At 43.0% G+C, this 25844-nt stretch overlaps 1 protein-coding gene across 3 annotated transcripts in view; it reads right to left on the bottom strand.

Annotated features, from left to right (window-relative positions):
- THSD1 (thrombospondin type 1 domain containing 1) overlaps nucleotides 1-16614 on the bottom strand; it is a 31458-nt gene extending 14844 nt beyond the window's left edge. The window contains exons 1-3 of one of the 3 annotated variants that reach the window (XM_069011515.1): nucleotides 16468-16614; nucleotides 10204-10342; nucleotides 3919-4884 (exon numbers count right to left, since the gene is read on the bottom strand). In XM_069011515.1, coding sequence (XP_068867616.1) covers nucleotides 3919-4884; nucleotides 10204-10261 — 1024 coding nt within the window. In that variant the 5' untranslated portion in view covers nucleotides 10262-10342; nucleotides 16468-16614. Of the gene's footprint in view, nucleotides 1-3918; nucleotides 4885-10203; nucleotides 10343-12618; nucleotides 12844-16467 lie in introns of those variants that run through there. The other 2 variants (XM_069011508.1, XM_069011524.1) reach the window with 2 other exon arrangements.
- Nucleotides 16615-25844: the final 9230 nt, after the last annotated feature.

Below are 25844 nucleotides of genomic sequence, written 5' to 3'. Positions count from 1 at the left end.
CTGCTGGGGACACTTAAATCCCAGATGAGCAAAGCACAGGATAAAGCATGGAAAAGAATGAGCCTGCGATGCATCTGTTGCTTGGTAAGATGATCTAACAGAGTTTCCTACCTCAAGCATCCCAATAATCCAGTCAAACACTGGGGAAAAAAATGAGCTGCATGTTCCTGTGTGAAACAGTGAAGAGCCCACCAAGATGAATGAAGTGACTCACATCTCACTGTTAATTTTTTTCATAGGTTCTCCAGTTAGGGTCTACAGAAAGCTGCACAAGTGCTGTCTCACAATTAATGGATGTATTCCCCACCTTTCATAGATATATTCACAGTCTTGGATAGCACACATTTCTTGAGACACTTATTCTGAAGCTGATGGCCTGGGCTGGAAGAGCTGCTGCCTTAGCCCACTCAGGGCCACCTGGAGCTTTCTCCTTCCTACTCCATGCAAAAAGTCAGATTCCTGTTCCAAAAGGCTGTACTATACTTGGCCAGGAGAGGAATAAAGAGCAGGACTGACAAAGCATCATGGAATATAACTCACGTCTAATATATGGAAAATAGATGTGGCAAAATCATCTTTTATCTCACCGTCTGTGGTTTGGATGAAGATCATTTTAATGATTTAGGAACTCTGATCTTTTACAAAACAATATCTCTGCTTCATAACAATAGAGCATATGCTAAATGAAGTAAGAACTGGCTGAGTGACAGACTGAATATGCAACTGTCAACAGAAAACCATCACTGAGTGAGAATGCATTTGAAGAGATTCCAAAGCGATTAGTATAAGGCCCAGTGCTTCCCTAGTTGACATGAAAATAAATATAAAACCATTACTGAGAAAATATGTCACCCTATAATGACATAAGTAGATAGTGCAGTTATATGGAGCAACATAGGGTACTTGCTAAGTTAGGATAATTCAAGCAAAATAGATCCTAAATCAGCAAAGTAAAAAATATAGGAAGAAGGAATGTAAATTGCACCTGCAGGATGGTAGACTATGTTCTGAAACAGCTCAAGAGGAGTTTACAGGGCAAAAGTTATAGAAAATTGCATAATGCAATCAGTGGAATGAAAGCAGAGGTAGGGGTAAGGAGAATGCTACTGCTCAAGCAGCATCAGTGAGACGGATGTCTGAACACAGCACACAAAGCTGCTACCCTGGTTGTCAAATAAAAATTAGTGTTTAAAATAACAGAAAGGGAGCCAAACAGAATGAGTAAATTAATCAAATCCTGAAGAAAATACCTTCCAATTAAAGACTCAATCTCTTCAGTTTATTTAAAAGAACAGAGAGAAAATCTGGTAGAGGTGAGATGACCTGGATGTGCAAATGTCTTCATGAGGCAAAGACAGTGCATAGGAAACAGCTATCAGAGAGCAGCAGAGTAAAATCCAGTCACCAGAGGATGAAGCTAGATTAGCTTTAGTTATGAAACACAAAGTTAAATCAGAGCATAGTACTGAGAGAAACTACCAGAAAAGTCTGTTTTGTGGTGCCTTCAGCAGAAGACTGGATAACTTTGTGGAGGGTAAGTGGCAGTCAGGTGCAAAGATTAGCTGCAGGGCTCAACACCAGGGTAACTGAATGAAAAATGATGGCCCATGCTGCATAGGAGCCCAGACTAGAGGATTTATCACCTCTCCTTGCCTTTAATTTCAGGAAGTCCAAAACAGAAATTAGGAGACTTGAGGAGAGGCGCCTGTTGTGCAGCAGTTGCATGTTTTACACAAACAGCTATCAGGGGTCTGGACGTAAGCAGGGCACCTCACAGTGCCCTGCAGCAGGGTGAGGAGGCTCAGAGAAGCACCTTCTGAAAGAGCCAGAAGGCTGAAGGCCATCACAGGCAGTGCAGGTTCGCTCTGTCTGTCGTGGCTTCAGGCTGATGTGCCCCTCCCAGAACACCCTGCTCCTTTCAAACGCTGCCTGCAGGCTTTGAAGTCTCACAGATGCAGGCACAAAGTCAGATGTGCTGCAGTCTAATTAATTTCAGGTTGACATTTTATTTACGGCTACATGGTGTGGTTTTGCTTTCATCAGCTTTGTAGATATGATACTCTCAACTTGGCAGCTATTGACTTAACTCTGCTCTTCAAAAGGCATAGCCTGATTCTTTCGAATGCAGTTGTAAGGATGGTTCTTCTGAGGAACCCAGGGAAACAGCAGATTGCAGGGAACCACTGCTTAACGTAGATCTCATCAATTAAAAGAGTTAAATATTGGGCACAGAATCATATCTATATCTCATGCTAGTATTTATCTGTCAGGGTAATTATCTAGATCATATCAGTGTGCATACCACCCAGGTATAGATGACAAACTAGAATTCTCTCTTCCTTTTTCCTTGAGAATTATCTCCATTAAGAAAATAATATGCTTTCATTTTTAGATAGACTTTCTTATCCCAAAGGAAGAGAGGAAGTGCCAACAGAGAATGCAGATGGGAAGTTAAGATGAAGAGAACTATGCACTGGGTTTGGCATGTGCTGAAAATAGAGGTCATTTTTAATACAGAGAGTTAATTAAATAGCTAAAAGTTTTAGAATTTGTGAAATAGCACAAAGTAAGACCACATGATGCTAGGAACCTCATTAAGGTAGGCTGTATCTGGGACTGTGTGCGCTGGAGCATGTCCTACACTCCTGGTCTCCTCATGATCCCTCTCGGATACCTGCTCATGAAGCACAATGACCATTTTTTGGCTAGACTGCCTGCACTTTCTTTTCAAGGGAACCAAGGTGTGGAGGTGAGGAAAATGATGCATATCTTAAACCTTTCAATCCAAACTCTTTGAAGTGTGCAGTTAGAAAAGACTAGTTCATTACCTATAGACACAAACCTTCTCCAAATGAGAACATTTACCTTTCAGGGTGTAGGCAATGCAACCTAACCCAACAGAGTCCCAATTCCCTCGTGCACATTTGGCCCATTCCTCTCTGTGGCTGCCTTCCACAAATGAGTGATGAGATGGATATTTGGCTCACCTGCTTCCTCTGCCATGCAACAGAGATTTGTAGACTGTCAAAGCACGGACTGCCATTTCTAATGCTACAGCTGCATAATGTATACATGGTTTTGGCTTCTGCCAACCAGAACTCTCTCACACCATGCCTGCTCATGGTCCAAAGGATTATATGGACCACAGACTGTCCCCAGTTGCCAGTTTGTATGATTCTAATCTTTCCTGTAAGAAAAGTTTGGCTATATGAATGTGAACCATGATCTGCCAGATGGCCTCATGGGTCAGAAAATGCACCCTGGTCTGTTCTAAGCAGCCAAAACAAGTCTTGAAAGGCTGCTTAAAAAAAACGCCACCTGTCCAAGTGACACAGCTGTGCCTTTCACTGTAGCCAAATTCTGACTCATCTCACCAAAGTTTGTGCATCTAACAGGTAGGGCTCTAAACTTCTACTGCAAATGGGTAGAGAAAAAGACACCTGGGTAAGGATTCAGCCCCTGTATGTTCAACACACATGAATCACCCTTCCAAGATGCCTCTCGACTAAACAGGTAGACAACTACTTAATGTTGGGCCCCCGGCTTTTAGACACTTAGATGTAGGTATGACTAATCCTACCTTTAGAGTTTCCAGGGGGACAGATCTACTGCAGTGGCTTCTTACCTCACTGAGAGGGAAAAGTTCCATTTTCAGCCAGACTAGACAGATACATCATTCAGAATGCCCAAAGTGGTTTTGGTTGGTACCTAGTGTTAACTTAGTGCAGCCTTAAGCTACCACAGTGGCACTTATTAACAAATGTCCTTGTGGTATTCCTCTACAAACAGTCTATCTTGTTCCCACCTGCATTTGACATTACAACTATTCTGTCTGGTGCAGCAGACCCAAAATCATTACCCATGTTGGCTGGGAAGGGTGCTGATTTTGGCTAAAAGAGGAGAAACATCAGTACAAACCCATATTCCTTTGGATCATCATACACTCCTTAACTCTTGCTGGAAAATAGCTTCGGTTTGAGAAACTGAGGAGGTCAAAGCAGTATTTGTTCTTCCCCACATCAAACAAAGTGCAGTTAAATTCTGTCCTGTTGTCTCCTGGGTGAAGGGTGTTTTCATACAGCCAAGTTGTTCTTTGACTCGAATGTTTGAGAGGCTCTTTATAAACAACAATTTTTCCACTGATAGAAGTGCACGGTGGAGAGATTACGAAGACCTGAACCAAAGTTTTGCATGTGGCTTCTGCTGCCACAACCAGTCTGTATCCAAATTTGTGGAGGAGATCTACAGGTCCTATGGAGGCAATGATGGAATGTGTTTCTAACGATTTCAGTAACACAGTGATGTATACTTCTTGACCAACAGGTGGGCAGTCAAACTCTACCCACTGGGACCTAGACAGGGGGATTCCTTTGCTAGTTCTAATGCCCATAGTCTCATCAGAGCTTATTCTTCTGAATTCATAAAGGGCGCTGGTGAATATCACATCCAGTGAAATCACAGTCTCGTTCATGGCACACAACTGCCCATTTGTAAAAAGTCCAACCTGAAGGGAGCTCCCAAGCACCTCTGAACTCCTGTTCAAATCAATGTGAAATACAGGCCATTCCACACGGAGGGTGGACACGCTGCTTCTGCTCCACTGGGCAGCACTGCTATTGTCACTGGGAGAGACCATTCTGAACAAGAAGTCACCAGCAGTCCTGAAATGGAAACACTCGAACACCACCGTCCCCTGGGACTGATTTGCTGGAAGCTGTTTTCTTGCAATTATCTCACTGGTGCTGGCATCCAGTAAAAGGATGGACATATGCTCTGTTGTCACATTACCACCACTGTAGTACTGATATTCCACAGACACTGTGTCATTGCTGAAGGCTACATGATCTGGGTGCTCCAACAGGAGATACTCCACTTCGCCGAGAACTGAAAGGAAAAGTTTCACAACAGTATTAAGAAACAGACAAGTGATTGTTCCTATGGAAGAAAACAAATATTTTAAAACTGGATATTAGAAGTGGTTCTCAATCTTTTTCAAGTGAATCAGTTCATAAAATAAGAACAGGTCCTAGCAATAGCAGTTAGAGCTCAACAGCTCTGTTCTGTGCAGGGATGTGATATGGAGCAGCTCAAAGTCTGCTGCAGTAACATGTTCAGGAAGGTAAAAACCAGTATTTTAAAGCAAATCACAAACCACCCAAAAGATTAACAGAAAACTTAATTTATAAGAATAGATTCTCAAACTTTTCAACTTCTTTCACTTACAGATTTTTAAACTCCAGAGGCCAGCTGTTTTTCAGCTTCAGCTGTAATTTAGCAAAAAAAGGACTGGTTTCTTATACAGACAGATGAAAAATGTCCCCCAAGTTAAACAGAATAGGAAGTCTGCATGATGCTTTTTGAAGCCTCTTCTCTTGCTCTGTCTTATGAATCTTTCATTTTGCTCATTTGCATCACAGACATTTGAGTGAAAGAGCTGAAAATAACAGTGATGGTGACTGCAGCACTTTTCTTGTCTCAGATGTGGTGCAACATGTCTAAATGACATCATTTCATTATAAATGGCGCAGTCTTTTCAAATTCACTTCTTGCATGACCATGTTTGTGCAAGTTGCCAAATTATCCTGAGACATGCTATAACTAGTGATGATATCTAAAGCAATAAATTGGGAAAATCACATTTTCATTCTTAGCTCAACTACCTTCTCTGTGTTGCTTGAACCTTAAGGATTTCAGACACCGGAAGGTTATCTGAAAAACGGGAACTGCATACATCTATTCCAGGTACAGAATGTGCTGTGAGACATCTTTATTTAATTGTCTGGGGAAAGTCTTCTGAATCTTGGATAGAAGGTGCCACGGAAGTGTAAAACTTCAGTTAAAGCAATCCTTTCATAAGTAGTATCAACTAACAATACTTTGACTTGTTAAATCTGTTACACATGTCTTAAGATTACCTCAAAGAAAGCTTTGCTGGAAAAACACTGCAACTGCCAAGGCAAGCACTCAGGAGTCAGGAGTAGCAGGACTCATCCCACATACTATTAGACGCCTACTACTCTAACTCAAATTGAAGCTTAGTCACCTTGGATTCACTTTCCTCTCAGCAGGGAAAATTTTCAGGAAGAAATTAATCTGACTGGCTACAGACATTTACATCTGGGTGGGGTGCAGTGTGCACTAGAAAAAAAAGAGCCTATTACTTGCCACCAGCTATAACATGTCCTTAAAATAACCAGCTCCAACCACATACATGAAGTCTGAATAAAGGTGGCATGCACAGCCTTACACACATAAATCATGCATATACTCTACACGTATGTACTGTAACTCAAGCCTTTCATTTGCATTTCCACAAGACACTGCTGCATTTGGCAGATGGACGGTGCTCATTACCAGAGGGTTCTTTTGTTCTCATTCTTCTATGGGTGGTCCTATGTATTATTGACTGCACACCATCCAAAACCTGTCCTGATGACACAGAATTATTGATTTCCCCCATGGACTCTTCTATTGTGCCCTTATTGTAGTGTATTAGTGCATTAGAAATATTAATGAGCTTATCCTTCTAAAATCCCTGAAAAATGAGAGGATGTCACTATTCTTGTTTAGTGTGTTAGGAACCAAGGCGCAGGTGTGAAGGTAAAAACTGTCAAGTATCAACTAATTGTGGCGCCCTGTGAAAGCCAGGACCAGATTTTAAATACAATGGTCCTTCAGACATCCAAAGCAGGATCCTGGTCATTGCAGCTGTGGTGAGCACACGGCACTGCAGCAAACCTGATCTCAACTTGGACACCCAGAGAGTAAGAAACAGACCTTAAACACCTGTGAAAGATATGTCTCTGAACTGCCCAGCAACACATTCTCCTTGCTCTTCATGTTTTGGTTCTGTCACGTGTGCCTGCCCATATTTTACAGCCCCATTTCTACCACCATCTACTTTCAGTATCTCTTGGGTACCAGCCTAACTCCATTACTGTTATCACAAACTCCTGCCCCCATCTCTTTACCTTACAGCTCTTTTATCTTCTGCTGTTCCTTGGGCCTGCAGTTAAGTCCAGCATTTTCCCACCTTCCTTGCTCAGTGCTAGCATGACATCAGGGAACACAGGACAATCAACTCTTGTGTCCAACAATGTGGGGGAGTTCTTGCCCTGGGCTGGAGCATGCACAGTGTTGTATGGGGCTGGCAAGAGAGGCCAGCGGGAGCTGGGGCACACTTGACCCTTCAGAGAATCATCACTAATTCATCTGCAAGGATTTAGATCTGGACCAGACCTAGGCAACTCTTTATAAGGACAGCAGAAAGCATGTCCCAGGCCACTGTGAGCACTCTAACAAAGATGAAGTTACCACAGCTGTGTTAAGAGTTTCCCAGTGAAATGGTTGTGAGTTGCCGGGGTTTTGTTTCTTTGATAGTGGGCAAAATGATGCATTTCTCTACATGGGAACTGGCTAGATTCAACATAGCTGAAACATTAAAGGAAAAGGAAATCAGACCAGGGCAAAAACCCAGCATGAAAAATTTCAATTTTAAGCTTTAAACTTACAACAAAAACATTCAAGCAATAGTAATGAAAAGCATTTATGTTTGTACCGACTGCTTCATTGTCTATACTCTCTTTCACTACTGCCTTGACCCTCTTGCACTGTTTTTTATTTGGAATGGCTGAGACAAGGAGTAACACCACTCTGTATGTGGGAGGAAGGACAGGAGAGAGGGCAGGGGACTGCTGTGTAGTTTCCATCAACCCTAAGAGCAGATCACTTAGGAAGTGAGGAAAGTGAGCATTACTGGAGGATGCTGTTACAGCACTGCAGAGCTCTGGCTAGTGCACCCCAGTTCACAGCATCCTTTCCCCCAGTTTGGTAAATAAGAACTTTGCACTTTTGGACAGCCCACATAGCAGATTTTCACAACACCCTGAAAGACACCAGTCAGAAGGAGCCAGCTTCCACTGCAAGCTCCTTCAGCTGCCCTCCAGCCTACTACATGCCCATGACTCTGCCACGTGCCAAAACGTGGTCCCAATTGTTTGGACAGCCAGTCAGGGGCATCTTTCAATGCATTTGTATTATTTTCATTGCCATTACAATGGCCTCCTATTGAAAGAAGTCTGGCTGTGGTACCAACAACCTGCCAGAGGAGCCTTTGTAAGAATCCCCACTTAAAAAGACCAAAAGAAAAGTCCTTGTTTTCACTGAAGAGCAAGAATTACTTGAGGGTGATATTCAGATGGTTATTTATTTTTAAGTGTTTTTAAGCCAACTGGGGTTGCGCTGTTGGCTTGTCAGCCATCGGTAACACAGAGCTAAGTAGAACAAAAACATCAGTAAAACTGATAACAAATGAGAATACTGTTTAGTTGGACGTTAGGGCTTTTTTTAGAACTTCAGTAATTTTCCAGAGCATACTGGATCACTTAAAATACTCTTGGCCTGAAACAGAGAACTATATGAGTGAAACAGTTATCTAACATCTATGTACATGGTAATATTCAAAGATGCGCATATGCAGAACTGTTTGGAAGCAATTTTCTCAATTATGAACTGCCCTTTAACTGGAAATAAGGCAAAAGTTGATGCACCTAAAGTTTGCAGCAGAGGTTTACCTCATTAGCTGCACCTTGTAATTACTTGCTGTACCACGCTCTATAAAGTTCATGAATAATAGCTTTTACCTCTGAGTCAACCAGCTGTGAATGTCTACAGGACTGGCTCACCAAGAACCAGTGGATATTGCAATCCTTCATCTCACTTCTTGGTTCCCATGAATTTAATACTTACCTTCACTGTATTACCCACTCAGTGCAGTGTTTCTATCTGGGCTGATTAACTGTCCTATTAAAAGAAGAAAGGGCACTAAAAGCCATAGACAAGAGTATTTACTTCTACTGGAACCAAGTTCATCTAAAAGATAGCAATTTTAGGTTCTCTACATCTTTTAGTGATCCCTTGTGGAGCACACACAGAGGAATGAGTGGCATACTTACTATTCAGTCATTACTTATAATCAGATTTTTCTCACTTATATAAGGACAGCAAACTGCATATGTTTTTGTCCATTTCTCTCTTTTCTATGACATCTTTGGCTGCTTGGTGCATGAACTACATGCTACAGCTCATTCCATACGTGGGGATTAACCACTCCTTTTCCCACGTTTTCCACATTGTACTCATTTCTGCAGTGCACAGCTTAACCCTTCAGCATGGTTTGACAACGTACTGCAGTTGTCAGAACAAGGCCTGCTTTTAAACTAGGAATGTAATTTTCTAAAACATATGTATTATGTTTAGGAATTAAGAGTCCCATCTTCAGAATTTCTAATTCACTCTGCAATAAGAAATTAATTTGCAAATCTACTTCCTACTTGGTACATTCTTGGAAAGGAGAAGACACCATGCATATGATGTTCCTCAGCTTGTAGGTATCTTGCAGTTTTCTGACTTGAAGTTAGGATGTCTAACTTCCCTCCTTGGCAGCTGGTGAGATGGTGAGAAGGAGGTGCTTTCTCATTCTACATATCACAGTTGCAGATGGGTAAGAGCTGCTTTCAATATGTACTGATTTGTGCATGGACTACTCAAACAAGACTGATTGTCTCTGACTACCTGCCTAATTTTATGTGACTAAGATTGAATGAGTATGAACATCATCCGTTGGCTTCTTATATGGTCAGAAGAAAGAACACCTCTGCTGTGCTCAGATGTTCTCCAGGTGTCAGCTTAGATCCATCATATGGGGGCTCACTCAGCCATAGGAGGTTGGCTGTACTGTAGATGCTTGCATCTCAGCCAACCATCCAGGTTCCTTTCCTAGTAATGCAGAGAAACAGGTAGTTTCGTGGCATAGTTCCACCCATCCTGCTATGGATATCTACAATAGGCCCATCTTCCATGATGTTCATTAAATATTATGAAATGTAAGTCTTACAGGAGAGCAGAGTTCTAGTTACTACTACACAGCCAGTCCCTTGATGCCCATGGACATTTGTTCATTTATCTTGTTTATTTCTCTGAGCAATTTACAGCAGGAAAGGGTCCGCCACTCTGATCTAAAGGGGCAGTTTATGCAAGTTGCATTTTCCACCTAACTATTGCCTAAGATCTAGACTAAATTCTGTGCCTATCAGTGGTAGCTTCTGTAGCATTTCATTTCCACAGATCACCTGGAAACATCACCATCCAAAAGTACCTTGTGAATGCACATCACTCTTTTCCCTTGATAGCTCTAATACTCACCGTAGTCACAGAGTACTACTAACAAGAGATTTGAAAAATCTTTCAACATCTGTTTCATTCTGACCAATGAGATCCTGGGTCCTTTTACTCCTCATGTCCTTTTTCAGCTCCAAAGTGCCGGCACGTTTTCCAAGAACACCTAAAAGTTAAAAAATTACAGCTGTGTCAACTTTGCTTCATAAAATACAAGAAGAAAGACATCCCATTAATAAGTTAAAAAAAAAATATATTAATCAACTAAAAATTAACATTTCTTTCCCACTTACTTAACAATTACTAACACTGTATCAATGCATCTGGATAAGCACAACTGCAATTCACTCTACAATAATTTTCTGTCCTGAAATGCAACTCCTGAGCCAGAAAAACAAAGACAGGTAACAGCAATTTTATCTCTGCACTGCAGGAACTGCCGCTGTGCATGTCTTATATTATGACCAAGGCTCACAATAGTAAAATAATGAGCATTTCATATAGAATATAACTCTGAGCTCAGCACATACCGATACTGGAGATTTATTGCTGCTACACAATTCATATAGTTTGTCAGCTTCTTTCAAGTATGAAAGCAGCTCAGTAGCAAATTACTTTTTTGGTCATTGAACTCCTCTGTTATTCAGGTCTAGTAATATACTTAAGTGATCTGATCAGATTTATAAAAGATCTATAACTACCTTTTATGTCATTCAGACTGATCAGATGGAGAAGGTGCTAACTTCCATTTTTTCCTCCATAATTTTTAAAGTTTACATTCACTACAGCCTTGTCTAAGCCAATAGAAACAGACTTCTTTTGGCAAGTTTCCCAGTTTTATGTCCATGTGGTTTAAACTAGGCTTTATGAGTCTCGTAACAATTAGATAAAATAGGCTGGAAGCACAATGATGGCAGCAAAGCCAAAGAGTTTCCTTCAGAAATGTAAGTAGGAGGGAATCTAATAAGAGAAATTCTACTCAGATGCCATTTCAAAGTATAAGAATTGCTCTTCCATGTTTCACAGGAGCACCTGTAGGTCAGTGTCACTGTGCTCACCATCACACAAACATGCAAGAAAGGTCTTGATCCCTTAAGTTTACAACCTAATTTTATGACAGAAATCTGGCACTGGAGCAGGCAGACATTAGGAACGAGTAAAACTGTGGAGGATAATGGTAAAACATAGGAACCAAGTATGGCAAAGATCATGCATGTCTTTAGGAACCACAGAGGACGTATTTCAACAATTACACTGCTCAGCTTGCTGAAGTAAGAGGCAGCAGACTTGTTACTTGAAAGCTTTTTGAACTGCTCTCTGTGCCAAGTGGCTGGAGAGAATAATTTCTAAGAAAAGACTAGCAGCACAGCCTTGCTCAGTAAAAGCCCATTACAATAATAGCTGCACATATCTGAAAGGAATAATCATCATCTGGCCCAGGAACTTGACAGGGCTCCAGAAAACATTAGATAGGGACAGTGATACCGCCACCACCCTCAATTTCACTTGATACACTGTAAATTACAGGAAGACAACCTAATGCCTCAGGAGACAGGCGGCTGCTAAGGGAGGGCGGTGGGAGCCAGCCCGCCTCCAGAGAGAGCCACTCCCTAACTCCCCCGGCTGCCGGCAGCAAGCGCAGCATCACAGCAGGAACATCATTCCTTGCCTGTATCGTTATTGATCACTAGTCAGTTAATCGAAACAAAGAATCAAAGCAGTCCAAAGAAGGAAAAGCAGGTTTTGTTTTAAGAACAATAATTGTGATAGATGTCTTGGCCTCTAGCGTTAACTGCTCAGAGAAAACAGATGATACGTGGCATTGCTGTAAACTGCCCTGAAATAAAGTGGGGGAAAATTGCTTTGTGGGCCACTATCGTGATTGGGCTGGATGACTTTAATGGGTTCTTTCCATTCCTAGCTTTCTTAGCTGCAGATTCTTCAAATGGCTTTTACAAATACTTCTTTCAGAAAGTCACACACTGATAGATGAAATTCAAATAATCTTAATCTCACTCTAATGAGCGACACACTGCACAGAGGAAATGACGATACACAAGGGAGAATAAACCTCAGGAAAAAAGAAAAAAGCCTGTGTAGGAGAGCACTCCTGAGGTAGTTGTCTTGTATCTTAATTTGCACATCAGCCCAACCGAGGAAAAAGCAGCGTGGTTTACGAGACAGGGCACCAGTGGGAGGCACAGGAACCAGACCTGACTTCTGTTCCTATTCCTGCCACTGCCAGACATAATGTCAGCAAACTGCAGCATTAATCTTCTCCCCTCCTTTCCACCCCATCCTTCACGCTCTATATTTACAGTAAAGACTTTTCAGGACAGAGACTCCTTCTAACCAAGCCCGTGAATGGAGCCCAGCACCAGAGCCCTTGGGTGTTTTGGTAACACCAATCATTCATCACACCAAAACCTCCTTCCCTCTCACCTTCCTTCTCTGTTATCTTGGCTCGCTTGGGAAAAGATTCCGGCGTGCAGTGCGGGTAACACCCAGGCTAGAACTGGAGTATTTGAAACTGTACCAAAACTAACTTCCAGTTAGTAAGATCAGGTACCTCTGGAAGCCTAGCCCGGGGCTACTTCACCCTCTGCATGCCTCTGCAGCAACTGGATTGCAGCAGGAGCCCTCCCATCTCACACACATGCAGCTACTTCAGGCTATCAGCTGCAGTACAGCCCTACCTTTGAACAAAGCTCCAATTAAAGCGCTCCATGAAGCCTCCCTGAGCTTTTGCACCTTTGCTAGCTGAATTCCAACAGCACCTCTAAATGCAAGAATTGACAGCCCATTTCTGGTGTAGTATTGCCCCCGTACCCCCCTTTTCTGCACAGGTTTGTTCCTCTCCCCTCCTTCACTCTTCCTTCTTTTTGCCTCATCTCAGTTTTGGACAGGCCTTACACTGTCCTCTAAGCTCAGTTCAGAATTTTCCCCTCTACTATCTCTGTCTTCTCTAAGCCAATTTCTTTCTAGATTTCTTCTCACTTTTAGGTCTTCTTCCAAGCTCTCCATATATTCGCCCCTTGCTCAGTTATTTTTCCACTTTTCACACATATAAAATTTTGCTTTTTGAACCAGACAGTACATTTAAATGGTTTCTACTCTATTCAGATCTTCTACCTCAAGTTCATTAACTTAATGAGATGAAAAATGATGGAACGGAGATGGCTATCAGACTTCAAATAATTGGCTTTTTAATTTATTGCTCTCGTGGACATGAACTGAGGCTCTATTGTGTGAAATGCAGCAGAAGCAGAGCAACATAAAAACATACTTTTTTCTTCCAAGAGACAGTGTAATGGGCTGATTGGAAGTGGAATACTTCCTCTCCAAAGGGATGGAATGACAAATGAGGAGAGCATAAGCTATAAAGGGCTTTGGAAGTGAAGACCAAGAGGCTTGTGTGCAACGCAAATGACACGGGAAAACTTCAAGTCCCTGCTGTGCAGCAGATTTCCTGTGCGATCTTGGTCACATCTCTTAGTTTTCCTGTGGCATAGCTCTCCTCCAGAGATAGTACCTCACTATCTGGTATGGGGGCTACAAGAATAAATCCTCATCAGCTGTGAGGTTTGCAGGTACCACAGTATCATGAACCACATAAGAGCCAAACATGAAATCTGAAATTGTACTTACAATATTTTTTGCAATTAAGTAACAGAATAAGCTATAATACTACGAGAATCACGTATATTAATCTATTCAAAAAAGGTCCCTATTTCCCTTCATCATTAAAACCAATAAAGTATATTGGGATCATTTCGGTTTTACAAAAAAACCCTAAAATAAACCAAAGTAACTAAACCAACAAAAACCTCCAAGCCAACTGGATTTGTAACTCCTAGTACATTTTGCAGCAGTATCCAAGGCTGCAGTGCAGACATGACATTTCATACACCAGCCACCTCTTCTGAGAGCTGTCACCTGCTGATTTAGCAGCTACCACCTTCACCAACTGCAACAGCACAGCATTCAGTGCCTACTCCCCCTTCATAAGGGGGATGAGAGGCAAATCAGGCTTGTAGTTAAGAAAGGGCCATCAGGAATTAACCAGACACTCCATGACCAAGCGCTGAGTTTAATGAGAACACAAACCCATAGCACTCAAAACCTCTGTGCTCTGGAGCCTCATTCGCGCAAAGGGAAGTGCCACTGAGGGATCCTGTATTTTGTCTACCCACAAGTAGCACCTCAGTCCTCCTCTTTGCAAATCCCCACCAAGAGCTGAGCCCTCCCCTGCCCTAGCTCCATCCTCCTTCAGTAACAGGCCTGTTCTTGCCCATCTCTCCTCTGAGCACAACCCTCCTGTCTCCTCATGCCCCCAAACCCACAGCTCCAGGTGAAGGTGGACCCAGCCATGGCACAGAACCCCCCATGACTTAGGGCACACGTGAGAGCAAGGTGAGAGAGAAGGGCTTGGGGAAGGAGTAAGTGTGTGGGGGGCTGGTATGGTGTCAGGTTGAGGAGTGATCCTCTTGGAACCAACCTGCCCCAAGCACTGCCTCAGGCAGCAGCACCTACCCCAAGCACTAATGGACCCAGCAACCAGCCAGGGTCTGGATATTTATCGGAATTTAAAGCAAAATGCTGACAGAATCAGAGAGAGAAAAAAATCCCTTATAGCTGTTCACTAGTAAACATTTTCCAGGTGTATTTGCAACCCAAAATCTGCACAATTCTGGCTATGCATGAGAAGCTGATGGCAAAATAGGCTACAGACAGAAAAGCCTGAAAAATCCCTAAATCCTCCCTACATTTCACAAGCAGCACTAACAGCAAAAAGAAATGTGTATCTGCAACATTTCTTCAAATTTATTTTATCTGTATGTTGGAAAAGATATTAATTATTTTCAACTATCATATGCTTATTGCAATGGGATTAGGCAGCTATTGCAGTGTTACCACCTGCTGGGAATTTCAGAACCTCCCATATAATCTCTCCACTTTGACATTAAAGAGAGAACACCTCAGGTATGCATCACATTTTATCAAAATCTAATCAATGCTGACCAGCTAGAGTGGTCAGGGCCAAAAATATGTCACTTCTTGGAGGATAACTGAGTTTAGCCAGGAAAGTGTCTGTGTGATGTCTGCCACAGCAGGGGGTTGGAGCTGACATTCTCAAAGGCATATTTCATTCTTATTTACACATCCAACAATTTTACATTGTTATCAGATAATGACTTTATTAAAACTATGCATCTAAATTCACTAGGCTGAAACTGACAGCACCAGATCCTCCGTGTGCAAGAAAAAAACAATAATCAGCTGGTAAAGCCCGTTTTCATTAATATTTGGGGTCAGATCTCAAAAAATCCTGGGATTTCTCAGCTCCTTTTGATATTAACATAGCAAATCAAGAGCAAGCTGGCCAGCAACATCTGTCCTTTGAAACCGAAGGGCTTACAGAAGACTGAATATACAGATGATATTTACTTTGGAAAATGTACAGTGAAAATAAGTTTATTAAGCATAGAGAGATTTGGGAAGGTGTTCGAGCAATAATAAATGAAGAATGCAAAGAATTAAATACATTAGATGAGACTTTATGGCATAAGGGAAGGAATGGAGTCATCTATTCTTTCCTTCCCCCTTCAGAGTTTTTTCAAAAATATATATACTGTCCACTGTTCCTGGAATTCCCTTTTTGGTGGGGTTTATAATGAAGATCACAATACGGAGAACATATATGGCACAGCTGATACAATCAGAAGTTTGTTAGAGAAGCAGGTCTGAAATACTGTGAAGTATTAGTACTAAAAAGAGAATTGGGAGGCTTTCTCCTACGCTTTACCCTGGGTTTGCTGTGTACTCACACGGTTTCGACTGGTCCAGTGACTGATATAAAGTAGAAATCACCAAACATATTAAAAAACCACTAAAATTATTCCTAGCTATCACGGACTCGGATGACGAACCCGGGCAGTCGCTCCCCGTGCCGATGCTCCCGGCACTTCGGGAGCGCTGGAGCACCGGCGTTCCGGGCGGGACGGCCCCCGTCTCCGAGGCAGAAGCGGCCACAGGGAATACCTGGGCAGGGGCAAACCCGAGACCTGCCGTCACACGGGTGTTTCAAATCACCTCCGTCACGGCGATCACGGCGCGGTCCCGCGGCACCGCTCGCTCCGACCGACGGCTCTCCCCGCCCGTGCCCGCCGGCTCCGCGCCGACAGCCGCCACCCGGCCGGCTCCTCACCGCCCCAGCCCTCGGCATCCAGCGACCCGCCCGCGCCCCGGGACCCCCGGGCTGGGCTCCCCCTCCGCCCGGCCCGCGCTCACCTCTACGCCACGGGCGCAGCAGCCGGCGGGTCGGGGATAGAGCGCGGTCCTTCCCGTGGAGGAGACGCCGCCGGCGCTGCCCGGGGCTGCGGGCGGGCGCTCACTGCCCGGCGGCGGCGGCGGCAGGAGGGTTAAATGGCGGCTGCGGGCGGCTGTCAGCGGGCGCGGGGCGGCGGCGGGCGCCGAGCGAGGGCAGCCCGCGCCCCTGGCGGCGAGGCGCTCCCGGCCCGGCCCAGCCCGGCCCAGCCCCGCCGCGGCCGCGCCGCCCTCACACGTCCGCCCGCCGGGCTGCGGCGGCCCTGCGGGAGAGGAGAGCCGGGAGGGACGCGCCCGACCTGTGCGCCCCTGGGCTGGGCCGGCGGCCGGTCTCGGTGAGGGCCCTCGGGCAGCCCCGCAGCTCCCCTCCCGGTGCGTGCGGTGTGTATGGCAGCCGTATGAGGAGCGGCTGAGGTCACTTGGTCTGTTCAGCCTGGAGGAGGCTGAGGGGAGACCTCATCGCAGTCTACAGCTTACTCACGATGGGAAGCGGAGGGGCAGGCACTGATCTCTTCTCTGTGGTGACCAGTGACAGGACCCGCGGGAATGGCCTGAGGTTGTGTCACGGGAGGTTTAGGTTGGATGTCAGGAAAAAGTTCTTCGTTCAGAGGGTGTTTGGGCACTGGAACAGGCTCCCCAGGGAAGTGGTCACAGCACCAAGCCTGACAGAGTCCAAGTGTTTGGACAATGCTCTCAGGCACAGGGTGTGACTCTTGGGGCGTCCTGCGCAGGGCCAGGAGATTGACTCAATGATCCTTGTGGATCCCTTCCAAGTCAGCATACTCCGTGAAAATCACTCCCCTCCCGCTGGGCATTGGTAAGGGCAACGTGCCCAGGCACGGACTGGCACGTCGGAGCCAGGCTGGTTGATGACTTGTGAAGAGAGCAGCGGGCAGGCAGGAGGCTGCTCTCCAGAGCGAGTCCGCTTGCAGCAGAGGAGACAGAGCATCAAACAGCAAAGAGCAGCACCAGCTCCTTAATGTGCCTGTCTGCAGCCAAAGGTCACATATATGTGGGTATTTGTCATGTCCAGTGTTTATGGATAATGTTCAGGGACTGTTGTTACATGATGAAACTATCCTCGTGTGAGGCTTCTTCAAGAAAAACCCTCTCCATCCATTTTTATGCAACAAACTCATTTATCTCAAACTGTGCTTAAATTTATTTGCATGACATGAAGTCTGTGATTTAAACATGGACCAATGGATACCTACATGCCCAGAAAGATGGGAAAGGATTTCAAGGAGCATTTACATCAGACAGTGTTACATGTAATGAATTTTCTTGCTTTCCCTTATTCATTTACGATAAGCGTGGGCATGACATAAAGGCCCAAGAGGAAGGAATTGTCAACTTTTGGTGTTCAGAATTAAAGGCTAAAGCTCCCTATAGACTAAAAGGTCCCTCCAAGTTAAATTGTATCATCTATATGACCGAGAAAATACAATTTCCACACAACACTGGTATCTCTGCCCCACGTGAATGCTGAGACCGAACAGCTGCTTAGGGCTGTTGCCCACCGCTGTCACTGGACTCTGATCAACCTGCTGCCAAACTCCTTTTCCGTATGCTGGCTGGGGTCTGCGGTGGTTAATGCTTCACAGGCACACTGCCATCTGGAGTACTGACAAAAACCTTCAGGAGAGCAAGATAAACCCTTGCTGAGGAACTCAGACTGTATTCTGGACAGCAAAAAGGGAACTATTCATGTGTCATCAAGATTTTCTGGGCTGTTTTTAAACATTTTGTTTTGAACAATCCAAATTCTAAGTATTGTCCTGGTTTGTTTTAATAGAAGTGTGTACATTTGGGGTTTTTTAACTTGCCTGTCTTTTATTGTAGGTAAGATTTTGTTTGATGTTTTGGAGGATACACACATGTGTGTATCCAGTCTAATAAGTGAAGGATGCTGCATTTTTCCACCAGACACTTGTGGCTACATGATCTGTTACATGTCTTGTGGTGAGATTGGGCAACCCTTCCTTTGAATGCTGAGGAGCTTCCTGTGTCCATGTCTGGTCCTGGTCTGTGTGACTCTGGTAGCAAGAATTCACTTCAGGCAGGGCCACTGCAGAGGTGCTAAAGTGCAGAGGTGTGCAGTCCTTCCAGGAGCATCTTTCCCATTGATCATGTAAGGTACCAGCTGGCACAAGTGAATGCACTGTGGCACTGGGTCTGGTTTGAATGAAACAGGAAATAAATCACACATGGTAATAAAAAAAACGATACTGTAAGTAGATTCCAGATGATGGAGAAGCTCAGAGATGAAAAAGAGTGAGGTGAATGGTTCCCTGCTCTGAAACATCTGCTCAAGTCCAAGACTGAAACTCCAGTCTCACTTGCTGCCTGTATTTAACATCTGAAAAATCTTACATTGGTGAATCTATTGCCAGGCTTTTTTCCACTAGGAGCACAATCTTTTGAAGATTTAACCACTAGGAAAAAAAAATCTCTTTGCTCTGTTGTAATGCAGAGGAGAAAGTAAAGAAATCCATGCAGCAGGAAAAAGTCTGGAACACATGGCAAGATGTTTTACTTGTATCACAGTATTTTGCACTTATTATAATGCCTTTGATCCAATGGCCTTGCAGTATTTTATGAGTTATGAGGGATCTTTGATCTTTTGTTTCCCAATACTGATGAAAAAAGCTTTGTCTTATTTTTTTTTCTGCCAGAGTAAACTGATTTGCTGGGATTATGCTCAAACTGTAAAGCCAGAAACAAAGCCAAGACAGCAGCTCAGGTCACTGCACTCCCCCTCAGTGCCTTCTTTCAGACCATATTGCCTTTGTGTCAACACTTCCAAAAGGGGACAGAGTCCAAAAAATGGTGATGAGAAATCACAAGTCACCCCTATGATTATATGGTAGAAATTGTAAAGACCCCAGATAACAGGAGGATGAGCAGAGGATAAATAGACAGACTACTTTATTAAACCCTTTGAAGTACAGTGGATTATGTTTGCACATAATACACCTGCTGTGATGCTAAGGACGAAGATCTGTCTTTGTTAACATGCCATCCAAATTTCATCAGGAACATATTTTTCATTAAAATACTTCAACGGAGCTGGTCTCTGAGGCATCTGGCTAGCGGTGGATAAAACCTTGCCATTAACGTTGGTCTCCCAGGAGAGCGGGAAACTAATAACAGAAGGGATGGGAGAACGAGGGAGCAGACGAGTACCCATTTAGCCCACAGCCATGATGTTGAGATCTAAATTAAGTTAGACACTGAAGGATACAAAGAGAGAGTAACCTTTAATTGCTGATCTCTAGCACCAGCTGCCGGCATGATAAGCAAGCGGGGAGTGCAGACAGATCCCACCTGCGCACAGATCCCATGTAGCTGCTGGGCTGAGGCAGCCCGTGTGGCTGAAATGTTGAAGACAGGCATGGCAGGAAGGTCAGACAGGGAAAAGATTCGTGGCCTGTAAAAATGGGATTATGTGCTTTCCAGCTGCTGGCAGTTGTGCAGAAATCACTTGCAGGTTTGGTGATGGGTGGTGTCAGAGGCTGTGGGCAGCTGCCCCTGCTTAGCAGCCACCTTGACTCCAGCCAGGAGCTGAAACAGGTCTGCTTGATTTTACCCAAACCAGACTAAGGGTTGTTATATGAAGGGCACAATCAGCAGATTGGCTGTGTTGGTGGTTTTCAGTGGGCATAAGGTGGTGTGTTGGTTTCTGGCTCTGTCCCCACTGCCAGCACAGTTGGGCTGGGAAGAAAATGTCTTTTTCTTATGTTGGCATAAAAACAAGATCGTGTAGTAGCACATATTGTCCACAGACCACCAGGTGTGAAAGCAGAATGGCTGGCTACTAAATTCCCTCTCTGCTCGGTGTTGTGGGGAGAGATGTGACATTGTATGTGATTTCTATCTGTGCAAAATATGCTAAAAGCTGTCTCTTGCTGATATTAAATTGACCTCAAGCTTCCTAAGGGGAGCAGTAATAATAAGCAGGCAAGCCAGAGAAATCTGTTTGCCCTCATCCACACTGGCAAAGGAGAATTAATTGTGAAACCCCCAAAGCAGTGCTGGCTGGGATACAAGAGAGTCATCTGTTATGGATGATCAAGGTAAGGGCCAAAATGGTAATGTAAGTATTTGGTGGTTTAGGGAAAAAGTCAGAAAGCTGGAAGGAGTGAGAAACGGAAACATGGCTTTTTGGAAATGATATTTCTGTATTGCTCAAGAAAATGTCTCAAAAAAAAAAGAAGAGAGAAAGGTTGCACTGCAGTCTTCGTTGGAGAACTGACAAGAATATGGATAAAGGCATTTAAATTAATAAAAATAAGTAGGAAAAAAGTGCTAGAATTGTCAGAAATTGTTCTAAATCAGAAGCAAAAGCTAGTAAAGAATGTAAAAGAAGATAAGATCTGCAGTCAGCAATGCTGAGTGACAAAGATTTGTCTAATTTTAATATAAATTTGAAACAAATGAATGGTTGCTATTCTACTGCTATGTGAAAAATTTGACTAATCACGTAAAGTGCAAAAGAAACACTGATGTTCAATAAATATTTCTGTTCTGTTTTGGGGTGAAAAACTGACAATAAAGCCATGTTCTAGATTGGTAATAAAATACTTCCTGTACCAATGCAAGCCTGAGAATGTAAAATAAGAGCAGCTCTAGTTAAAGAACTTAAAATCAGCAGCTCTGGATAAACTTTCATCCAACAGTTTTCAATATTATTTTCCCAATCAGTTGGTCTGGAGATGCTGTGGAGGTTTCAGACCACTGGATGAATTATCATGTGTGGGTTTTCATTGATTTGGTTGGTTTGTAAAGAGAGAGCAGCCTGACTGATACAGAGCTGTCAACCTTACCCAGGTTCCAGACACAGGGACGGAAAAGCTGATCATAAAAGTGAGAGTAGCATCACCAATGCCACTTGACAGCCGTTGGTGGAAAATGTATTTTAGATAAATTTACTAGTTTGGTGAGTAAAGGGAGCAATGTTATAAAGTATAATAATACTTAACATTTCCTTAGAATATTTGGATTGGTAAGACCTGATATTTCCATGGAGGATGCTTATGTAGAATAAGCACATTATGCTTTGAAAGGATTAAGTGTTGACTAATTGATCTCAAAATGTCCTTTTAATGTGTGATTTTCACGCAGGACATATTTACCTAAAGATTTAAGGATGGATTTTAGCAATTTAAATGGCTTTAGCAATTTAAAAACTTTTCAGAGACCTAAAAGAGGATGTAACATTACTGCTCAGGTTTTCAGGTAACACACAGATTTGGGAGAATGGTAAATTCTGAAGACAAGTCACTGTGACTGAACAACCTCTGAGTAAGCTGGGCTTTAGTCAACCATACCTGTTTAATATAGCTCCCATAAAATGACACATCTAGGAACAAAGACTGTAGAACTATATAGGATGCACAGCTCCCTCCTGGGGAGTCGTTACTTTACAAAGATCTGGAGATCATACTGAGTTGTTATCTAATCTTGAGCTCCCACTGTCACATCCATGAATTCGTGCTGCTGCCCACAGGTTTGGAGCAGAGAATGATGTCACCTTACTTTGACAAGTCTGAGCTATGTGGGAGTGTGAGCGTGAGCACAGGTTCAAGCACGTGTTTGGTAACACAGGAATGCCCTCTGTGGGCATAAAAACTGGGGCAACAAATTACCTCTGCAATTAACACTTTTACTGTACCTCTCCTTGGCCCAGTGCTGGTGTTCACAATTTACAGCAGCTATTAGGTAACTACAGAAAGCCTTTGAAAGAGCAGAAAAAAGGACAACAAGGTGGGCAAAAAGTCTCCAAGTGATCAATGTTTAAGAAACTGTTATATTCCAAGGGACTGGGCATGACAGGAACTCATGCTTCATAAAGCACTTATTGAATATTAGGTCTAGTGGCTAGAAGACAAAGCTAAACTCATTCTGATTGTATACACCAAAACCATTTTTTCAACAGGTAATAGTCACTGGAATAATCTGCCAAGGGCTGCAGTGGGATTTCCCAGAGGATGCAATCTCTTGTTGTCCCTAAAGGGGAGTTCTACTTCAAACACAAATTAAATAAGGGAAGTCCTACAGTTTCTGTTACCTGAGAGGTCAAGCAAGATGGTCATATTAGTCTATTCTTGTAACCTATACATAGATTAGAGTCCTGGTGGAAAACCAGAATTAGCCTAATATTGGACTTTCCCAAAACACTGTGGATAAAGCAATAAGAATGCAGAAAGATCAGAAATAGTCCCTTTGCAACAGTTGTGCCTAGTTTGATCTTTCTACTGAAAAGACCAAAACATTTTGATTTTCACTCCAGAATGTGTTTTAAGATCTTCCTTCTCCTTGCCAAAGCTCAGCCATACCCAATACACCCATTTCCAGAGCTACTAACAAGTCAACATTTGATAATCACAACAAAGGCTGGGTTTGAAGTCGGTGGGAGTTTTGCCATTCTCATCTAATGGGTGGATCAAACCAGAGTATCTTTGCAATTTAAGGACACACCTCAAATTCTCTGTCCAATGCTAAGTGAAACTCAGGGGAATTATGCCACACACACACCCAACTGCTGAGCCTGGCTGAAACAACAGACGTTTCTCATATACCATGTCCAATACTGTTATATTTAGGCAACATTTAGAAAGAATTCTACCTACATGAAGTGAGTCACTAAATAGCCACAGTAAAAACGCAACAGACACAAATGTATTCTGTGCAACTGTGCTGGCTTTTTTTTGCTCTTTGCAAAATTAGAGTTCTTCACACAGAATGTATCCTCCTGCAATTTTTCTTTTGGTTAAAAGAAAGTAACAACTCCTGTCTTTTAGTTTCTGGGAGTGCTCTGCATGTATGAAGCAAGTGACACAGGAGCACCAATTTGACCATTGGCTTGAAAAATACAGCGAAACAGCATTTTGATTGGATCAGTCCCCACCTTTACAACTTCCTGAGATAATACAAGTATATAAAATACTTGGAATTGTATTCCAGTGCAAAAAGTCTAAATAGTCTGAGCCTTGTCATCAGAGCAGGACTAGATTCACATCAACTATTCCATCAGTACCAGCCCCTTTTACCTTGAACTTGCTGTCCATCTCTGCTGTGAGCATGGCAGGGCAGGGTTTAATGTGCTCTTTCATCAGTAGAAAACTTGAAGTCACAGCATTCAGAGTGCAGTGGCAAAGCAGGAGATGCCAGATCCTACCTGGTCTTTGGTCTGGAGCAGGGATCTGAAGCAGTGTGGTTTCTGTCAGGTCTGCCTCTCCATGAGCATGTGCTAACTAGCAGACTGTGGGGTTTTCTGAAACTTGTCTCAGTCACCCCTGCAATTGTTGTGTTTTGATGTGTGGTTTTGGTTTGGTTTTTTTGTCTTTTTTTTTTTTTTTTTTTTTAATAATACCTTAATTCTAAACCACAAACAAAAATTACTCTCAAGCCTGCTGGACAGGACAACTACCTGGGAGGACAGATACTTGGACTTCTGCTCCAATAAAGGTATTTAAATAGATCTTTAAAATACAGACAGATGTTGCCAAGAGACATGTCTAGAATATTCACTCAGCATGAATACTTGTAGCTCATTCTTTGGAGAACAAAATGATAGTTGAAGTCTTCCCAGCAGGTGACCTGGAACTACAGAGTCTTGCATTTCACATGAATGCCTGAAGGGCTGAGAGTTAGGATGAAATGGGAACTGCTAGAATAGGAGAAGGAATGTAATTGTCAGATTTTTCAATTGAACTCAACAGAAAATATATTGGAGGAGTTGCTCCCAGAGAAAATGACGATTTCTTATCAAATCCGCAAATAATTTTGAACTGGCCATTCCTGCCTTTTCAGTGTGTATTTTGAAAGAACTGTGCAGTTGCAAATGAGTGCCTCCCAGGCTTCAGGAAGTAGGAGCCTCTACTGTTGGCAACAGGCTCCTACTGTCTTCCACTACTGTTCTCATGAATTCAGCGACAATACTTGCACTAATTTTAGAAGCACAGTTAGGCTCTTTGGACAAACCATGAAAGTCCTGTTAGAAGAACTGAGCATCAAAGAGTTTAGCTAATCAGTATGCACCCAGTAATGATTATGAAAGATGCATTTCTGAGGACTTCCAAATGCACATCCATGTATACTTCTCAGAAGAAAAAAAAAATTTGCACTTCAGAAATATGGTCTAGATTAGATCCACGTTTCCATAGGCTGAATATAATTTTCCTGAAAACAAAGGCAAAGGAGAAACGGAAAAGATGTACAGATTCCTGAGGAGTGTTTTCCTGTCAGAGGAAAAGGCCCATGTTTTCAAATGAAAAACATAATCACCATTTAAGACTCCTCCATAAAAAGACAAGCACTATTTGTGTAGGCAGCCCCAGCAAAATGGTCATATATTGTGATACAAATATCCTAGGAATATTCAAAACAGGAAAGGTTCACATGTGCACCTTCTGCATTAAACTAGTATGATCTGTAAGAATGGCAATTCCTACATTTTCCTCTCTCCTAGAACCCTGCTTCAAGAGTCAATAGATTTCTTGCTGGCAGTACCAGAGGAAATGGGACCAGGCAATGATGTTTAGGACAGTGTGGTACACTACCATGACACCACACACCTGTACACATCACTCCTTGTTCACCCAACAGCTGGCTCTCCCTGTGATTCTGGATACATGACTTCAGTTCTATGTCAGCTGGGAAAACACATTCAAATGTGCCAAATGCCTTGCCAGTGCTAGCACACGTATAAAAATGCTTGGCTTGCACTCAGACTGCTTCCCTCATGAAAGCAGTGCTTGTGTAGACACCTATAGTTTGACTGTTCTGGCTGGGGTGGGTCACAGGCTACTCAGCAACAGAAGCAAGGCCTTCTAATTACATTTAATTCTTCCCTTTAAATCAAAACCATATTGTATCCTTTTAGGTACAAAATGAGACAGCAAAAATATTATGTGCTTTAACAACCTGCCCCATGGAACCACATGATTTTAATGTGAAAAGATTTTAAAGCATTTAAAACATTTAAAAGGAAAAAAAACTCAATAGAACAGTCTATTTAAGAAAATGTTTTAATTTTTCTTGCTTTCTAGTAGCCATTTTCTCATGTGTCTGTTTAAATTCTAAACTAGCTATACAATTTACATTATAGACTTCTTCCCTGGAGGAAAAACAAAGGAAAAATCTTGGGAAAGAAAAGCTTGAGAAAGTACCATTATTCTAAACAGGCTGTATTATTATTGCTTACTTAAGATAATGAAACACTGGGGGTTGGAGGAACAGAGGCTGGCAGTTTACACCTGGCATTTCCTTTCAGGTTTTGTTCTTCCTGCACACGTGCCCCCTTGTGGGGAGAGGTTTAGGGCCACAAACCACTGGCC

The sequence above is a fragment of the Aphelocoma coerulescens genome, chromosome 1 (genome assembly GCF_041296385.1).
Source record: "Aphelocoma coerulescens isolate FSJ_1873_10779 chromosome 1, UR_Acoe_1.0, whole genome shotgun sequence".
Classification (NCBI taxonomy): domain Eukaryota; kingdom Metazoa; phylum Chordata; class Aves; order Passeriformes; family Corvidae; genus Aphelocoma; species Aphelocoma coerulescens.
Note: the sequence above shows the minus strand (reverse complement) of the source record. Positions and strands in the feature narration are given on the sequence as shown.